The sequence below is a fragment of the Aspergillus ibericus genome (assembly GCF_003184845.1).
Source record: "Aspergillus ibericus CBS 121593 unplaced genomic scaffold BO80scaffold_17, whole genome shotgun sequence".
Lineage (NCBI taxonomy): Eukaryota > Fungi > Ascomycota > Eurotiomycetes > Eurotiales > Aspergillaceae > Aspergillus > Aspergillus ibericus.
This window is the reverse complement of record NW_020292115.1, coordinates 454,831-471,993: the sequence shown is the minus strand read 5'-3', so window position 1 is coordinate 471,993 and position 17,163 is coordinate 454,831. Positions and strand designations below refer to the sequence as shown.

At 51.1% G+C, this 17,163-nt stretch overlaps 5 protein-coding genes across 5 annotated transcripts; 4 read left to right on the top strand and 1 right to left on the bottom strand.

The window, feature by feature from the left end:
* Window positions 1-1,190: 1,190 nt before the first annotated feature.
* BO80DRAFT_61152 (aldehyde dehydrogenase) lies at window positions 1,191-3,034 on the top strand. Its single transcript, XM_025724632.1, has 2 exons — window positions 1,191-1,780; window positions 1,829-3,034. The coding sequence occupies exons 1-2, from the start codon at window positions 1,296-1,298 to the stop codon at window positions 2,841-2,843; spliced, it is 1,500 nt and encodes a 499-aa protein (XP_025575841.1). The 5' UTR covers window positions 1,191-1,295; the 3' UTR covers window positions 2,844-3,034.
* Window positions 3,035-3,055: 21 nt separating this feature from the next.
* BO80DRAFT_424716 (putative glucosamine-6-phosphate deaminase) lies at window positions 3,056-4,849 on the bottom strand. The gene is made up of 4 exons (XM_025719348.1): window positions 4,782-4,849; window positions 4,656-4,717; window positions 4,382-4,530; window positions 3,056-4,307 (listed from the first exon to the last, which is right to left on the bottom strand). The coding sequence occupies exons 3-4, from the start codon at window positions 4,382-4,384 to the stop codon at window positions 3,441-3,443; spliced, it is 870 nt and encodes a 289-aa protein (XP_025575840.1). The 5' UTR covers window positions 4,385-4,530; window positions 4,656-4,717; window positions 4,782-4,849; the 3' UTR covers window positions 3,056-3,440.
* Window positions 4,850-6,567: 1,718 nt separating this feature from the next.
* BO80DRAFT_61014 (putative beta-N-acetylglucosaminidase) lies at window positions 6,568-10,170 on the top strand. The gene is made up of 3 exons (XM_025724631.1): window positions 6,568-7,058; window positions 7,165-9,677; window positions 9,740-10,170. The coding sequence occupies exons 1-3, from the start codon at window positions 6,944-6,946 to the stop codon at window positions 9,851-9,853; spliced, it is 2,742 nt and encodes a 913-aa protein (XP_025575839.1). The 5' UTR covers window positions 6,568-6,943; the 3' UTR covers window positions 9,854-10,170.
* Window positions 10,171-12,859: 2,689 nt separating this feature from the next.
* BO80DRAFT_61007 (uncharacterized protein) lies at window positions 12,860-13,626 on the top strand. The gene is made up of 3 exons (XM_025724630.1): window positions 12,860-13,194; window positions 13,255-13,394; window positions 13,454-13,626. Exons 1-3 carry the CDS (start codon window positions 13,001-13,003, stop codon window positions 13,516-13,518), a joined length of 399 nt encoding a protein of 132 aa, XP_025575838.1. The 5' UTR covers window positions 12,860-13,000; the 3' UTR covers window positions 13,519-13,626.
* Window positions 13,627-15,211: 1,585 nt separating this feature from the next.
* On the top strand, window positions 15,212-17,055 carry BO80DRAFT_444587 (NDT80/PhoG-like DNA-binding family protein; the record flags this gene model as incomplete). Its single annotated transcript, XM_025721439.1, has 2 exons — window positions 15,212-15,357; window positions 15,414-17,055. The coding sequence occupies 2 exons, from the start codon at window positions 15,212-15,214 to the stop codon at window positions 17,053-17,055; spliced, it is 1,788 nt and encodes a 595-aa protein (XP_025575837.1).
* Window positions 17,056-17,163: the final 108 nt, after the last annotated feature.

The window sequence follows — 17,163 nt, the reverse complement described above, 5'->3', positions numbered from 1 at the left end:
GCTACAACCGTATCTGTATCAGTAGGAAAGGGAGCTCTCGGGATGCCTCCAAAGTCAGCTCCATTCCTGGGGATTAGCATTGTAATAATTCATAAAAAGTCTCAAAGCATGACTGGGTTGGCCTCCAATTATTAATACAATTGATTCTGTTCTGTTGATAAAGTATGAGATAATTCCACCGACATCCAACATCCTATAGGACGCTCTAACCTCAATCCCTCAATCCAAGATTTCTCTCTCTGTGGCAGGACCGAGTTAATATGGACCCTTTTTTTTTTTTTTTTTTTTTTTTTTTTTTTCTGCCTTTTACTTTTCTCTTTTCTGCCGGGTCCTCTCTCCTGGCCCATTCCGTAGAGAGACAAGCCCCACTTGTAGCCTCCACCGCATTGAACTCACGATCACCAATGGCTGCCGTGTAGTGGGGCTAGTGGCTTGGTGGGCTCCTTAGTCAGGAAAAAAAGACCCACGGAACGGGCGAAAAATAGGTTTTGGCTAAGATGAAGTCGTTGGTCGGATTTGGGATGCGTCAGCCTACATAGTGAAATTGTTACGTACCACCAATGGCGGTACCTGGTCATCCCCGGATTATTATCCAATCCCTTCTACAGTTGACACGCCCAAGTCCTAGTACTCTGCTACTACTACTTACTCCGTATATGTAGTATATATGCGGAGGCGGTCGCACGGTAGAATCGGCAGCCCAGCAGGATGGTGTCAACCCTCCACGGTCAACTTCCGAAAAGCGCTGGACGGCGGACTCCCCACACGATATCCAGACACTAGGGCACGCCACGATCCCGCCGGACTGGACGCTAACCAACGGTTAAATCTATCGGAGATGCAGGGCCGAGGCGAATCCGGGATCGGATTGCCTGCTTGGGTTGAATGCACAGAGATACCGCATTGAGCCATAGGAGCCTCCCGAGGTCATATCTACCTACTTACTGTCTACGAGGTGCGGAGTACTTTGGAGTATCTCCGCCATCCGCCACTTTTTATCCTCACCGTATCAGACATCGACCTGTAGATAGGACTTGGGACGGTCCTTACTACATAGTAAGTAGGAATGCCGACCGAAAGATCGCCGCCTGTCGGATTACATCATTGGCCGTCCAGCAAATCATCGGGTTGGCGGTGTAGCCATGAAGTCGCGTTTCCGGCTTAGTGCGCGGGCCGAGGTACCTGAACTGTACCTTCACTCTTGAAACCTCTTTTTTCACTATCTTTCTATCTTAATCTTCGTTATCTCCTCATCCTTTCATCTTCCTCTCTCACACTCGTCCCCTTTTCCAACCATGTCGTCCCTCGAGTTCCCTACGCGTCAGCTCTACTACGATGGCAAGATCCAGCCTGCCTCTTCCGGCAAGACCTTTCAGACCATCAACCCCTCCAACGCTACCCCGCTGGCCGAAATCCAGGTCGCCGCCCCCTCCGATATAGATGCCGCCGTGGCCGCCGCCGACCGTGCGTTCCCCTCTTGGTCTCAGACCCCTCCCGTTGCTCGTGCCCGCATCCTCCAGAGAGCCGCCGCCCTCCTGCGGGAGCGCAATGATGAAATCGCTCGTGTCGAAACGTTAGACTCCGGAAAGGCATACACCGAGACGAGCACCGTCGATGTTGTCACAGGAGCCGATTCTCTCGAGTATTATGCAAACCTGGTCGGAGGCGGCGGGCTGAATGGTGAGACTACCCAGCTGAGGGAAGATGCTTGGGTATACACGAAGAAGGCCCCGTTGGGTGTCTGCGTGGGCATCGGCGCATGGAACTACCCCATCCAAATGTAAGCCCCTCTGCAAGAAGGTCTGGGACTTGACTAAAGTACAACCAGTGCTCTCTGGAAATCCGCACCTTGTCTGGCTGCTGGAAACACCATGGTATACAAGCCCAGTGAATTTACCCCGCTTCATGCTCAGACGCTGGCCGAGATCTACAAGGAAGCTGGACTTCCCGCGGGCGTCTTCAATGTAGTGTACGGTGCAGGAGATGTCGGTGCATACTTGACTGCCCATCCGACCATTGCCAAGGTTTCCTTCACGGGCCAGGTGTCCACCGGCATGAAGGTCGCCGGTTCTGCCGCTGGCAACATGAAGTACGTGACGATGGAACTTGGAGGCAAGAGCCCCCTCGTCATCCTTCCTGACGCGGAGCTGGATAATGCGGTGGACGGCGCCATGATGGCCAACTTCTACAGCACCGGCCAGGTCTGTACCAATGGTACTCGTGTCTTTGTCCCCGCAACCATGAAGTCGGCTTTTGAGAAGCGACTCTTGGAGAAGATGCAATACATCCGCCCCGGTCCTCTGTTCGACAACGCCACCAACTTTGGTCCGCTAAGCTCGAACGTCCACATGGAGAAGGTGGCTTCCTACATCCGCCACGGAATCGAGACAGACAAGGCCACCCTTCTCTACGGTGGGCTAGGCAAGCCGCAAGTCCCGAAGGAGTTGGAAGATGGATACTGGGTTCGGCCCACTGTCTTCACAGACTGTACAGATGACATGCGCATTGTCAAGGAGGAGATCTTCGGTCCCGTGATGTCCATCCTCTCCTATGAGACGGTCGAGGAAGCGGTGAAGCGGGCAAACACCACCAACCTTGGCCTGGCCGCCGGCGTCTTCACCAGGGATATAAACATGGCCCATCGCATCATCGACCAGTTGCAGGCAGGTATCACTTGGATTAACAGTTGGGGTGAGAGTCCATCCGAAATGGCTGTCGGTGGATGGAAGAATAGCGGCGTGGGTGTTGAGAACGGACGCCGGGGCATTGAGGCCTGGGTGAAGAACAAGAGTACTTTGGTCGACATGAACGGCGCCGTTGCTACTGTTTTCGCCAAACTGTAGAGGAAGTGCGGTTGTGTTTCCTTATCCCATTCTACGCAAAGAAGCAAATAAAAGTACATACTCGATAAATATATGTCTGTCCGTCTGTCTTTCCTTCTTTCAATTTTTCTTTGCACGGATGGACGCCAGAGTTTCAGGATGAGAACTACTATTGGCCATTGGTTCAAGCTATCCACCACATAGAAATCGGCCTTTCCTTGATACCGAGCCGAACTGGTCCTTGTATATACAACATACATATCACGCATTTATATCATTGCAGGTATGATGCATTATTCGTCATTGATACTATCCCAAATCCAGTCTATGGTGGTTCAGCAACTAACGCCATGGCAAACGATCTATAAACTCTCGGGACCCGCGCATAAGCAATAATTCCCAATGCATACCAGAGACAAAACATCTAGATATCAATTTCGCAAGACAGATGCCAGTGATGAAAGGTCAGTGCGTTCCAAACAAATGACATCTCTGTGCCAGGCAAGCTACGATCATCTTAGCGCCAGCTCCATCTACCAGCAAGTCGAAACCAAGTGAATACTGTCTCGGTTCCATAGAAAATTAGCGGCCACGGAAATCACCCCACATTTCTCCCAGTCAATGCGAGACGACCCGCGAGCCCATGTGGTCAAAAAACAAATCTCCCTTCAGAGTCGAGTCCAGCCCACCAATCGCCGAGTCGACCATCCGTGAAGACATGCTATCCGGCGTGAGCTCGTCATCTTCCATCAGCGAGTGAAGCTCCGTGTTAATTCGAAGGTCTTTAGGTGTTTTCTGGGGGGCCATTTCGGAAGTAGCATGTGGCTGGTGAACTTTACCAACTCCCACCGGTGCAGGAACGTATGTCCTGGGTCGGTAGACAAGAGGCGGGCCTTGGGTACGTGCATCTGTGCCAGATTGTTCGATGGATTCGAAGTAGCGAACCGTTTTGACCTTGAGCTCCAGCGTTGCATCCCGGTCGCAGACGATCAAGGCATACGGGTGCAGCTGCAGCGCTGACAGCGTCCACATATGATTAACACCACCTTCAAGACCCTTCTCCACAGCAAGGGCCTTGTGGGCACCTGTAGCCACGATAACGACTTCGCGAGCATCCAAGATAGTTTGGATACCCACAGTTAGCGACCTTCGTGGCACCTGATCCAAATTGTTTCCGAAGAATCGTGAATTGGCCAAGATCGTATCATAGGCCAGGGTCTTGACGCGGGTGCGACTGCTCAAGGAGGATCCTGGTTCGTTAAAGGCGATATGCCCATCTGGTCCCACGCCACCCAGGAAGAGCTCGATGCCACCATACCGAGCAATCCGGGCCTCGAAAGACGCACACTCGGCCGCGAGATCAGGTGCATTTCCGTCAAGAATGTTGATGTTCTGGGGCGGAATGTCCACATGGGAGAAAAAGTGCTTATACATAAAGCTGTGGTAGGACTCGGGGTGATCACGGGGCAGTCCAACGTATTCGTCCTGGCTGAATTAACATATTACTCAGGCAACTTAATAATCCTCCCCCAAACTGAGGTTATGTAGGGTAGACATACCATGTTAAATGTCACGACATTTTTGAATGAGATTTCGCCGTTCCTGTGCCGGCGCACAAGAGTCTTGTAGATAATTTCCGGGCTGCTGCCTGTTGGGAGCCCCAGCACAAAAGGCCGATCTTCAGTTGGCTTGAATAACTTGATGCGACCTAGCAAAAGGTGATCGTATGGTCAGTAGCTGTATGCGCCTAGCAAATACCATATAACCCTTTCTCATAAGCAGAATGGGGACATATGCAAGAGCAATGAATCTAGAGCACGGAGGACGACATACGGATGATATAATCCGCAATGTATTCGGAGGCTTCGAACTTGGTTTCTCGAATGATCACTCTCCTACATAAGAAGGTCAGTCGAAACTCATGAGGCCAGAATATGCTCTCAAACACGGGCGCCATACATGGTGGAGGAAATTCTGAGGGGAGAGGGCAGAGACTACTACGTCACTGATAAGAATCAAGGGCGATAAGACGAGATATGGCGATCGGGAATACAAGGGATCGAGGACCGTGGAGGTTTTCTCAGGAGAGCGTGCGCTTGGCAATGTTAAATATGGAAGATGGAGGGTGAGAAATGCGAAATGTGCGAGAGGGGGAGGAAGCGGTTGATTATGAAGTGAAGAGAGGAGAGAGCGGCGTAATGATCGAGCAGGGCCCGGGGAGGTTAATAATGACTGTTAGATCCGGCTCCATCCCAACCATGGCTCTGTTACAGTACAGCCAGTACGTAGGTCTGGATTGACCGGCCGGGTGGAGTGTGACAGGATGATACATGAAGTGGACTGTTGGACCTTCATCAACAGACAGGTACTGTATACTTCAATAGTACTAGTCCCATGATTATTACCCTTCCAAGGGATCTGCATCGAGTCAAAGCAGCGTGGTGATGACGACAACCTCGCTGCTATGCTACACCGAGTATATACCTAGATAGGTAACCACGCATTTAGATTGATGGCCTTCCTCATCCTCATCACGCATGGAAGGAAGGAATGTGCGACACTACTAGACAAAGGGAAATATTCACAATACCTAATAGTAGTACTCCCACGAGGTACCGGGTACTTACTGTCCTATGACGCAGCTTTCTGTTGTCCTTGGGGAGTACTAGTACATAGTACTGTCATGCAAAAACCCTTCGAGGCCGCCAATCAGAGGCGAGGAAAATGGAAAAAGCTATTGTCGCGAATGGTATCATCGGCATGGACAACGTGATGTTGCAGAAAGGGGTGGCATGGGGCGAATCGGCTGGCAAGATGCTTGATCAAGCTTGCCAAGGGTATAACGCCGAGGCAGGTGATGATAGCTGATAAAGACGGAGTGACCGAGAGGGTGGATTCCCATAGGCCTGAGGGGCCGTCTAACCCGACGGGGCAGCGTCCCAGAGCTTCCACTCAATTCGATTGGACCATACCGGGTGACGGGCGCTGCCGTTGCATTCGGGCATCGCGGCAAACCGGGGAAACAGCCCTGTGTGTCACAGACCCATGCAACCCTCCAGGTTCCTTTTTCGTATCAGGATGGAGTCGCCATGACCACCTGGTAAAGCACTGTACAAACATACCGGTGCAGTATCCGCCGTACTGTATGTACCATACCGGAAATTCAAGTGGTCTGTCACGGTTTTGGTATGGTACACTGACGGTATGATGGATACACCACGTGATCCCTCTCTGGTGGAAGATTGTTCTTCCAGCGGAGGGTTGGTTGATGTTTGAACATCCCTACTTACCATGCCAAGATGTTTACGGAATACTCAAGAGTCTAGAAAGACGATTGAGAAATCCTTTACACTCTATCGGGGAGTGAGTTCTCCGTGGGTATCTAGGATCTAGTGAGTGATGCCTCGTTAGGACCCGTTCTCGCTTATTATAGGGAGATACCCGGGAGGTTTCCTAGCTGTGCACCCGCTTGTTCTGAACACTTGCTGTCATTTGCTATCATCACCGCGGTTGAACACAGGAGAAGCGTGATTCTAGGTAGTCCACTATCTGGCCCCGAGTCGGTGATTAGTCCCTCTTCCCTGATCCGCCCGATATTATCTGATACAGACGCTGGGAAGCTAACCAGTAACCAGTAACCAGGGTAGCTTGGTATCAACTGCCGGTCCCGGCGCGTGTCCACCCACCTTTTCTTGACGCTTGCTTGCAAACAATCGATTGCCTCCTTACTCAACTCCAACCGATCTACTACCTCCTCCTATTCCTACATTAACCCAAATCCTTCCCTTTTCTATTGCACCCGCGACATTCCTTCCCACGCCGGGCCCTCATGGCCCCCAAAGAGGACATGCTGCCGCCTGGCTGGGAGGATCTCGACAGGTAGGAGTGTAGCCTTGGCGTTCTTCTTGCGCCCTTCGTTCCCCTCGCTATCAATACGTCCACGCTCCAATCCCATACTTACCCACCGGGGAAGCTACCCTCCGCGGCTGATTCCTGCCTGTTTCCGCGACCCCCTTCCCTCTTCTCTCTTTCCTTCCTCTTCCCCCCCTGCAGCCTTCACCCATCCATCCATTGACCATGACTGACGGTTAGGCTGCTGCCATGTCATCCCCGACAGGCAGATGGGGCAGCTGTTTATGATGGGCTTCGATGGAACCTCGGTCAGCCCTCAGATCCGCTCTCTGATCGAAAACTATCATCTAGGCTCGGTTCTACTCTCTGCCAAAAACTTAAAATGTACCACCGCACCTTACCTTCTATCGCTTCGTATTCCTATCCTGAGGGATGCTTTGCAGTCGTGTCTCCTATCGTCCTGAGTACCAATCCACTAATCCACGTCTAGCTGCCGAAGATGCAATGCGACTTGTCCTTGAGCTTCAGACCATTGCCCGGGATGCTGGCCACCCGGTGCCACTGCTCATCGCTCTGGATCAAGAAAACGGAGGCGTGAACAGCCTGTATGATGAGATATACATCCGGCAGTATCCTAGCGCCATGGGTATAGCCGCGACGGGCTCAAAAGTCCTAGCACATGAAGTCGCAGTGGCTACTGCTCAGGAGCTCAAGGCCGTCGGAGTCAACTGGATCCTTGGACCTGTCCTAGACGTGCTGACAAACGTACGGACTCAGCCCTTGGGCGTCCGCACCACCGGCGACGACCCGCAAGAGGTGTCCCAATATGGCGTGGAGTTCATGAAGGGCTATCAGAAAGCAGGCTTGGTGACCTGTGGCAAGCATTTCCCATCATATGGCAACTTGGAGTTCCTTGGGTCTCAGTCTGACGTACCTATCATCACTGAGTCACTGGAACAACTCAGTTTAACCGCATTGGTGCCTTTCCGCAATGCCATCGTCCATGGGTTAGACTCTATGATGGTCGGGGGCGTTTCGATGTCCTCTGCGGGAGTCAACGTCATGCATGCTTGTCTAAGCGAGCAGGTGGTTGACGATCTGCTACGGAAGGATTTGAAATTCGAAGGCGTAGTCGTTTCAGAATGCCTGGAGATGGAGGCCCTAACGCATAACATTGGCGTCGGCGGCGGAACGGTGATGGCAAAGAATGCGGGTTGTGATATCATACTCCTCTGCCGATCATTCCAGGTGCAGCAAGAGGCGATCAATGGCTTGAAGCTCGGCGTGGAGAACGGAATCATCGGTCGAACGCGCATAGAGCAATCATTACGCAGAGTCCTCAACCTAAAAGCCAAATGTACCTCCTGGGAGCAGGCCCTCAATCCTCCTGGCCTTCCTTCGCTTACACAGATGCAACCATCTCATACTAGCCTCTCCACGAGGGCATACAACAGGTCCATCTCAGTGGTGCGGGATAAGAAGAATTTACTGCCACTCTCCAACATCCTGGAGTCAAACGAAGAGCTGCTCCTGTTGACTCCGTTGGTTAAACCACTCCCTGCTTCTGCCGTATCCCGCTCAGTGAGTGAGCACTCGAATGTGTCTCTCGATCCAAAAGCATGGGATCGGGCAGCCTCGGTGTTAAGTGGCGAAAGTGTGTTCAAGGAGCTCGGAAGGTCTCTGTCACGCCAGAGGAGTGGCCGTGTTCTACACACATCCTACACTGCTAATGGCGTCCGCCCAATCCATGAAAGTCTCATTGACCGGGCCAGTGCAGTCATTATTGTTACCGCAGATGCTAACAGGAACCTGTATCAGCATGGTTTTACTAAACACGTCTCCATGATCTGCAGATCACAATTTACCCCAGCCGGTGAAGCTTGCGAGAAGCCCCTGGTTGTTGTCGCGGCCAGTTCCCCATACGACTTCGCCATGGACCCGTCTATCGGAACATATGTCTGCACATATGATTTTACTGAGACCGCTCTGGAGGCCCTCGTTAAAGTGCTTTACGGGGAACTCAACCCCATCGGCTCACTGCCAGGTTCTATCAGCCGCAGTCAAAAGCTTCACCAAGCGAGACAGCACTGGCTGGTGGAGAACTGGAATGAGGAGAGGGATGCGCATGCTCTCGATTCACTTTTGGACGCGGTCAGAGGGGATTGTGCTCAGGGACAACGTTCGGAGTTGTTAGGTGTAACGTCGAGTAGCTTTCTGCTTCGACGGGAGGAAATTGACGAAGCGCATTTTGTCGTTCGGAACAGCAGCACACAAGCACTATATGGATTTTGTTCCACATACTTCTTTCGGTCCACAGGCACCGGTGTCATTGGATCTTTGATTGTCCATCCTGCGAGGCGAAAGTTGTCGATTGGGAATTCACTCCACGACCGCGCCATTCGAACCCTTCTTCAACGAAACGTGATGAAAAGATTCCAGCTTGGATCTCGACTGCCAGGGATCTACTTGGGCATCCCGTCAGCGAACTCGGTAGAGCGGAAGAGGCTGCGACAATGGTTTGCAAACCTGGGCTGGAATACCGCCCTTTCACGGCCCGTTTGCAGCCTGGTGTTGCGCAACTTGCCCACTTGGTCGCCTCCCGACGGACTGATCCATGGGCTCCAGAACGCGGACGTGGCCTACGACCTTGTTTACGGATGGGGTTACGCTGATTCCATCCTTGACCACATTAAGACGAATTCAAGACAAGGTGTGATAGATATCTACAAGGTTGCCCTAGGAGGGGCACCTCATTGTGGAATTATTCGGGCCATACGGCCTAGTGACGGGGCTATTCTAGGGAGCGTAGTCATATACAACGGACGATCGACTTTGGCAGAACATATGCCCGCTTTGAGATCCACCCAGGTCTCAACAGGAGGCATCTCTTCTCCCGTCATCTCCCCTTCTGTCGGCGCGTATGCCACGGTCATGCAAGGATTGGTTCTGCTAGGGATCAAGCAAGTCCGTAAGAACGGCGCCGAGGCTGTAATCATGGATTGTGTGAGTTGCCCTTCATTCGCTTATATGCGGCGAGGCCCGTCATACTAACAAGCTGGGTCTAGGTCGACAGCGATAGTAATTTCAACTGTTTGTCAGGTCTGGGCTTTGGCACTTTGCATAGCTTCGAGGAGGTCAATTGTGATGCGGTGTCATGGACCATGATGCCTTCATCTTAACCGACCCCGCTCTTCTGTGCCACGCTCATCTTCCTCTTACCATCCATATTCGATTCGTCCGTTGCCTCCATCCGTGTATGTGATCTTGCTGGGCTTTCCAGCATCGTACATACGGTATCCACTATATAATTGCACTTTTCTCATGACTTGTCTTCTTACCTCATTCCCATTCCCTACTTTCTGTCTTTTTAGATACCTCCTTTGCTAGCGTTGCCAACCCACTGATATGAATATGACTCTGTGACTAATTAGTAGTATGAGATGAACCGCCACTGCGGCGTAGGGTTAAACCGAGTACTTCGAAAGCGATATGCACCGGATAGGATGCCGCCCGAGCAGTAGCTAAAGAGGCATGCCTCGCAAAGTAAGCCGATCGATGTTCGGATGATCCACGCAGTAGCGCCGATGCGGAACTTCTCTTGCAGTGGAGAGCTGGCCGGGAGAATTTTTGCGAAGCATTGGCATCGATATTGAAAACGTTACGGAGCGGCAGGCCTCGAACCAGTTGGCGTGCTCAGGGCCGGTTCTAGACTCTTCATTGAAGGAAAGAGGCATTCTAGTTCAGTCAGTGCATTGATCATTGGATCCTCTTATCAGCTTGCACACTTTATGAGATAGGAAATTGACGAAGTCAAGAAGGCCACACCACCCGTGAGGGGAAACGGTGGACTACCGAAATCCGCGCTATCCGCTACCGCTGAGATCCTCCATGGCACCGATAAATGGCAAGGGGAGGAAAAGAGAGTTTTGGATGTCAAAGGGAAACCGGACGGGGGAGAGGGAAAGAACAGCGATCGAATCCGTGCTGCTGCTTTCGGACATCGGGGCCAAACTTGGTCAGGCCAACAGAAGGGGCGATCTCCGTGGATCGGGTGGCCCTCAACTTCAAGGTACGAGCTAAATCTTCTAGATAGTACTACCTACTCCGTACTCTTTCTTCCATCCAGGAGGAATCTCGATTGCGGATGACTTGCTAGTAGCCCCACGCATGGAGGGGAGAGGGTCCCATCGGCTCAGGTTGGTTGGCCACCCCCTCCCCTCTCCTTCTTTCCCTCCGGTTGCGGTAAGGTAGAGCCCAGTCATTCCCGTCCGGCTTCCGTTTGCACCCCCCGCCTAATTAAAGCTCGAGGCGATGTTGAAATGACGACAGCGTACCAGTCCGTCGACATCAGGTTGAATGGAGCTCCCCCTCTATCGGCAGACTCACCAGGCTGCAGCCAGCATGGGGTATACCCATCAACACGGGATGCTAAGACTGCCCAGTCAGAGGCAAAGTCTAGACCCAGCGGATACACTGGCCGGTGTAAGGCTGGTGCCAAGCCGCCTGAGAGGAGAAATTTGACTTCCCACTCGGTCCCACAGACTGGCTTGTGATCCTGTCACACTGGTGGGCCGTGGTGTTCTGGTTCAGGCCGCAGGCCCGGAGCGAAAGAACGGCGTATAGATAGCGATCATGTTCTGGCTTCCAGGGGTCAGTATAGCATTCATCGAAAATATATACTAATTCGATCGGGAACCCTCCCACGTTTCCGAGTACTAGCATACTATATGAGGAGCTTGATGGACATGGATGGAGGCTTCGCGCCCTACTTACACTTCACGCAGTCTTTGAATACATCACGCGCACATACTATTAATCTGCTCCTGTTCAAGATGTATACTCTGTACATACAGGTGCATCGTGCGTGATAATGCTGCCTTCCGCTCTCAAACCAAAACGGGTGACCTTCGCTTATTGGTGTAAGCCCACATCGTTGAGCCATCGCAATTGCCTGGTACAATCGTATAATAGTAATGACTGAAGTACGGAGAACTGAAGTGGTCATCCAACTGTCGAAGTACTGTGTAGTACTCCGTACTGCCTACTACTTACGAGTGCTTGAGAGTTGAGGGATCCACACCCGGAGCCTAACTAAGAGTAGGCTGCATACTTGATCTAATTGAACTAACCGCCTCCAGTTAGGTCAAATTACACAGTGGTTATTACAATGGTCAGCTTCAGCTCCGGTTCGAAGACGGCAAAATGCGGACCAACCTTCAGGCGCGGCTAATCCGGCTTCGTCCCAGTGACTGAGACATACCCTTTAATCAGAGCCAATCATTCTTGCCAGCTGTCTCCTGGCCCCTCCCTTTCCCCCCGGTGGTGGCCACCACTACTCTGTACCAGTATCTGATACATATCTACTAGTGGATAGAAGGAGATACCTAGACCAGGGCAAAGAAAGGATGACGGCGTGGCCCCACCTCTCAGCTGAGAGGTAGTCAGTGCCTAGGCAACTTGAAGTATCTTAAGTGCCTGGATGCATTCGTCTAGTGGGCAGGTAGGTAGACCCTGATGATGGTGATAAGGTAATTGACCGCATGCGGAGATAGCCGTAGTCGTTACTCCATACAAGTAGTAATTAACTATTGCCTCCAAGTTCTGGTCAGCTCAGGTCTGCAAATCGGCTTGAATCACCCCGCAGAAAGGCAGCCAATAATATTTGCAAAGAAACAGTGTCACGTTCTGCGCGACAAGAGATGATTGAACAAATTTCCGAAGCGGAATACTAGTATACTCTGTGTGCTGTCTGAGCTTCGGAACGTAAAGCATCTACATTTTTGCAGTTGTTCGACGGGCAGAAAACTATTGAGACAACCACCGATAAAATGGAGCCTGACAAAGGATCCACCTATCTATCCTTCATGTCGGTCAGTTATATCTCGGCCAGTCATCATCCTCCCACTTTGGGCCACTTGAGTCACCCTTCCGCCTGCCTCGTCCTCGCCTTCAGCGCTCCTGACACCGGTGTACCTTGCTTAATATTAGGCTTTGGGAATATATATGTAGTCGATACAGGAGTCTACAGAGAATCAAAACTATAAACACTACTTGATTTCCGTAAGATGTTCAATAACTAACTCTGAAGAGGTATGGATGGGATCGGCTGCAAGTGGTTAGAGTCTGTTGGATACTTTCAGTTTTCCAGCACTGCTACCACCATACAGTATTTGTTTGCAAGATGAATCCACTTTGTTCTTTGTGTTGTGCGGAATATCGACCTTTGAATGCCTATTTTCAAGATATATAAGGAACGGTTTCTCCTGGCCGATGTTAGACGGGAAAGTTTGAGCCCCATCTAAAAAACAGGTCTTTATGTTATATTGATGTTTATATATTTATATTATTGCCTTTTTATATTCTTTCATCTCTTTCAACCTGCCTCAACCCCCTTATTTCTTTTTCTTTTTAACATTCTTCCTTGTGTTACTCTAGGGTCCTTCCTTCTTGAGCTCAACGTAGCTCTGGAGTTTGATAAGTATATGGATTATCCTGAAGACAGCAAGCTTAGGTGGGCCTGGTATGAGATTTGTCCTATGGTGCAGAGCAGAACTACCCACTAGACTAACCTATAGAGCAGTAACTTTATCAGCTATTCCCCGGGTTTTAGTGGGTCTTGCTACCAGTTACGGAGTACTTACTTAGTATTGCCCAGGGGTTTACCCAACGGCTACACGCAACCAGAACTTACTAACTGGCGAGCACCTCCTGACCTGGCAGGTCCTGAACAGCCCCAGTCACTAATCTATTCAATATTGACGTACATAATACATATATAGTACATGGTACTAGTACAGCTATCACCCGAGATGCTTGTACCATTGCCCAGGTACCGAACACGTGACCTATCTCGAGCCTATGCGGTCGGTTGATGCTGGTGGTACTCGGTAGATAGAAGCTATTGTACGGCATATTAGTAGTACATATGTACTATGGAACCCCAAGGTTATGCAGATAAGATATATAGGCATGGTATTATCCCCGGTATCAATTGACCTTGTTTGCTTCATTGTTAACATATTTTTGTTTGATTCTGCTACAGGTATCAGAGTATATTCTTCCTTCCTTGCATATATTGTAGGCTCTTGATAATTTCCTCTCTAGAATTTCAGGAGCTGAGAAACGACATGAGCAGATAACACGATCTATAATAAGAATAAAAGGAAAGTAAGACAAGAGAAGATTTAAGGGTTAAAATAGTCAAATGATGATATCAAATGATGATATGATAGTACTCCCTAGGAATGAAAGAAACAGTAAAAAAGAAAAGAAAAAGACAGAGAAAAAGATTTAAGCTTCCCATTTTAGAGGAGAGGGAATGGAATAGAGTCTTTGATGGATGGATTTAATGTTGCTGGTTCCTAATCCGGAACCCCATTTGCAGTCTGGCAGGATCTCCCGTCTTCGGTCGGAGTCGTCTTGACTCAGTCCGTCAGGATGCCTCTCCGCAAAAGGATGAATTGGATATCCCAATGGGCTACCGACCTGGGGGGTGATCCACATCCGTCGAGCGCATCAGTCAAGTATCTTGTCAGTTGTCAACTGTTAGTTAACGGGGTTCCTTCATTCGTTAACACCATAGTAATTTTTCTTCAAGCTAAACTCCATGCAGAGAAAGAACCAAAACCAAAGGGTCCTCGAACAGTCGAACCGTTCTGGCCTCTCTCAGTCGGTCGGTCGGTCGGTCGGTCGCCCTTTCCTGATTCCTCAGGTCGCTGCTCCGTCCTCCCTCCCCCTCCCGGTCTCCCCTCCTCCTTCCTCTCCCTCTCTCTCTTTTTCTCTTTTAGTCTCTAGTACTCCGTAGTAGTTCTCCTTCTCCACCATCCGCCCCTCTCCTGCTGGCTCTTGCTGCGGCCCCATCGCCGGGTCCGTCTGCCTGGCCTCCTCTTATCTCCTCTCTCATAATCCCCTATCCACTTGTTCCATCCACCCTAGGCTCGCTCCGGATCTTGTCTAGTGTACCACCCAGTGATCGTTTGGAGTCTTTGGAGTTGGACACTCTTTTCCTTGACGAATCGCCCCGCCTCCACCAACCAGAGCAGTCTCCATGCACTGACTTCGGGCGAATCCGATCCACTCAAGGCGGCGGTTGCTGCTGCTTGCTCCTGCTATCACTATTACCACCACTATTCCGTACAACTACTACAACTCCTGCTGCTTCTCTTGCCCTCCCTGGTACCTTCCTGGTCCCTTCCATCTTTTCATCATTGCCCCTTGGCTAGGTCCTATTTCATCTTCCTCACCCCGCCAGTCATCTCCGGTTCGTTTCCTTTGGTTGGGCGGAGCATTCCCCCCTCTCCAATCCATGTACTCCCCTCTTTAGCTCCTCCCGCGTCCTCCGCACTCGTTGCGACCACAGTCCCCATCTTCGCCGGAACCGATTCATCCTGGTCTATTTCCTTCTTCTTCGGCCTTTCTGTTAACTTCTACTCCCACCTTCCCACATTGTTCAATTATCCAGGTATATTCCTTCATGCTTTTTGCTATTTGAAGAACCGTCACCTGAAATCTTGCACCGCTCGTGTCTAGCCCCCGCCATGGAGGGCTTCGATACTATGGCTATGCCTTACCTGGCCAGCCCGCTGTCGCTCGGTAATATACAAAGCGCCGATTACCTCAATTCAATGTCCGGCATGGATCTTCCAGACCAACGTTCCACATTTGACTCCGAAACTTTTGTTAGGTGAGTTTCTTGAGGCTGTCCCATTCTTGTTCGCGTCTGACATGGCACCGGGTTAGTGGCGACGATATATCTTTCCCTCAGCATGCTTTACCTTCGTCATCGTTGAAACGGTTCCCTCCTGGCTATGAAGACCCCTTCACGGACATTGTCGCCCCATTCGAACCTGCGCCCCCCGAGCAGCCCCCTGACTCGTCTATCGATCACAACAATAAATTGCTGAGCTTCTCAATGCCTGCGTACGGGTTTACGCTGCTTGATTACTCACTACGGCGCACATCAATATCGCTCTCGGCTCAGCTGCATGGCATGTTTTTTCTTGCGGAGTCACCTTGGACCACATCCCCTACAGAAAATGCCCCGCCTCAACAAGGAGCGGAGCTGACGTGCTACCGCCGGAATCTGTTCCAGATTACTGGCTCAGTCACCCTTCCACGAAGCCTACGCTACTTAATGACGGAACAAGGCGATCGGATCCCTATTCTGGCGCAAGAGCTCACCGTGTCTGCCACCGAATCTGTCGAAGGCAATCCGGTTAAGATCATCTCGGTTCCTTGGAAGACCCCCGCCGCGAATATAAATCCTGCGGCTGAAGATGGAAACAATGCTAGTAACGGGGGCGGCGGCAATACCCACAACAACACTACTGTTAAAGTTGAAAAAGAGCCCCCTCCGATTCCGTTGGATATTATGGCTGGACAGGACCTCGACACCGACTATGCCACCTTCCCCATCGCATGGAAGCGGCTTCAATTCCGCGTTGCTACCGCCAATAACGGACGTCGCAAAGAGCTTCAGCAGCACTTCGTCATTCGCCTAAAGGTTGTCGCCACGTTGTCCACTGGTGCTAAGATACCCATCTGCGAGGTACAGTCAGGACCCGTAATAGTCCGGGGACGGAGTCCCCGCAACTTCCAGTCTCGCAAGGACCTGCCTTTGAGTGGCAGCGCTGCTGCATCGCGGAAGAATGCGCAAGCCGCTCACTCAGGCTCTGTCAACCGGACTCCAGCCAACGACACTACGCCGCATTCAAGCCTAACACCGGCGGCTAAGGCCAAAGTCACAGTGAAGAGCAGCTCCCCGGAGACGTCCGTTTCTCAAGGTGGTATAGCTGCACAACAAGCTTCCCCGGATTGGACACATATTCCGCCTCCTGTTGGTGGTGCAATTCCCTCTGCGACTCTGCCTCACTCGAGCGTATACTCTCAGTCTAGTCCGGAGTTTTCACGGCCGCCAGAGGTCCCGCGGCACCCGGCCACGGTAACCGCTCCCATAAACTTATCCCTTCTCGAAGATGATGATGGCAACGAATCGGTCAACCTGGCTGATCCTGCCCAGTCAGCGTCCTCGTATACACATGATATATCACACAAGATTTTGAACGTGGAAAGTTCTGCACCGCCGACCAAAATGCGCAAGTTGTCCCATGGCTTACCTGAAGCACCATCGCGAAGCACCTCTTCATTACCATTACTGAATACCACCAACATGCAGCAGCCCTTCGCTTCAACACTCCCATTTCCAAATGAGAGTGCCGACCTACTATACGAGTATTTTCCCTTAGGCCTGGATGACTGGCAAGCACCCGTTGACGCCGTATATCGACCGCATGTAGTGCATCATACCAACCTGCCGGAAGTGAAATTTGTTACTGCGCGCGGACGCAGCAAACGGTACTTTGCTGCAGAAGATGTCTTCTGATGGGGGAGTACGTTGAGAAGTCACAGACAATGATCGAATACACGTGCAGAAAGTCTTAGAGCGGGTTCCTTAGACTCCAGCAACACCTCCGTTTGTTTCTCTGCTGAT

Bases quoted from the DNA above. Each gene is read 5' to 3' on its own strand.
- BO80DRAFT_61152 (XM_025724632.1), top strand. From the start codon at position 1,296: ATGTCGTCCCTCGAGTTCCCTACGCGTCAGCTCTACTACGATGGCAAG. The intron at 1,781-1,828 runs GTAAGCCCCTCT...AAGTACAACCAG, and splicing joins TGGAACTACCCCATCCAAAT to TGCTCTCTGGAAATCCGCAC.
- BO80DRAFT_61014 (XM_025724631.1), top strand. From the start codon at position 6,944: ATGGGGCAGCTGTTTATGATGGGCTTCGATGGAACCTCGGTCAGCCCT. The intron at 7,059-7,164 runs GTACCACCGCAC...ATCCACGTCTAG, and splicing joins CTCTGCCAAAAACTTAAAAT to CTGCCGAAGATGCAATGCGA. The intron at 9,678-9,739 runs GTGAGTTGCCCT...AGCTGGGTCTAG, and splicing joins AGGCTGTAATCATGGATTGT to GTCGACAGCGATAGTAATTT.
- BO80DRAFT_61007 (XM_025724630.1), top strand. From the start codon at position 13,001: ATGTTTATATATTTATATTATTGCCTTTTTATATTCTTTCATCTCTTT. The intron at 13,195-13,254 runs GTATGAGATTTG...CCTATAGAGCAG, and splicing joins AGCAAGCTTAGGTGGGCCTG to TAACTTTATCAGCTATTCCC. The intron at 13,395-13,453 runs GTCCTGAACAGC...ATACATATATAG, and splicing joins AGCACCTCCTGACCTGGCAG to TACATGGTACTAGTACAGCT.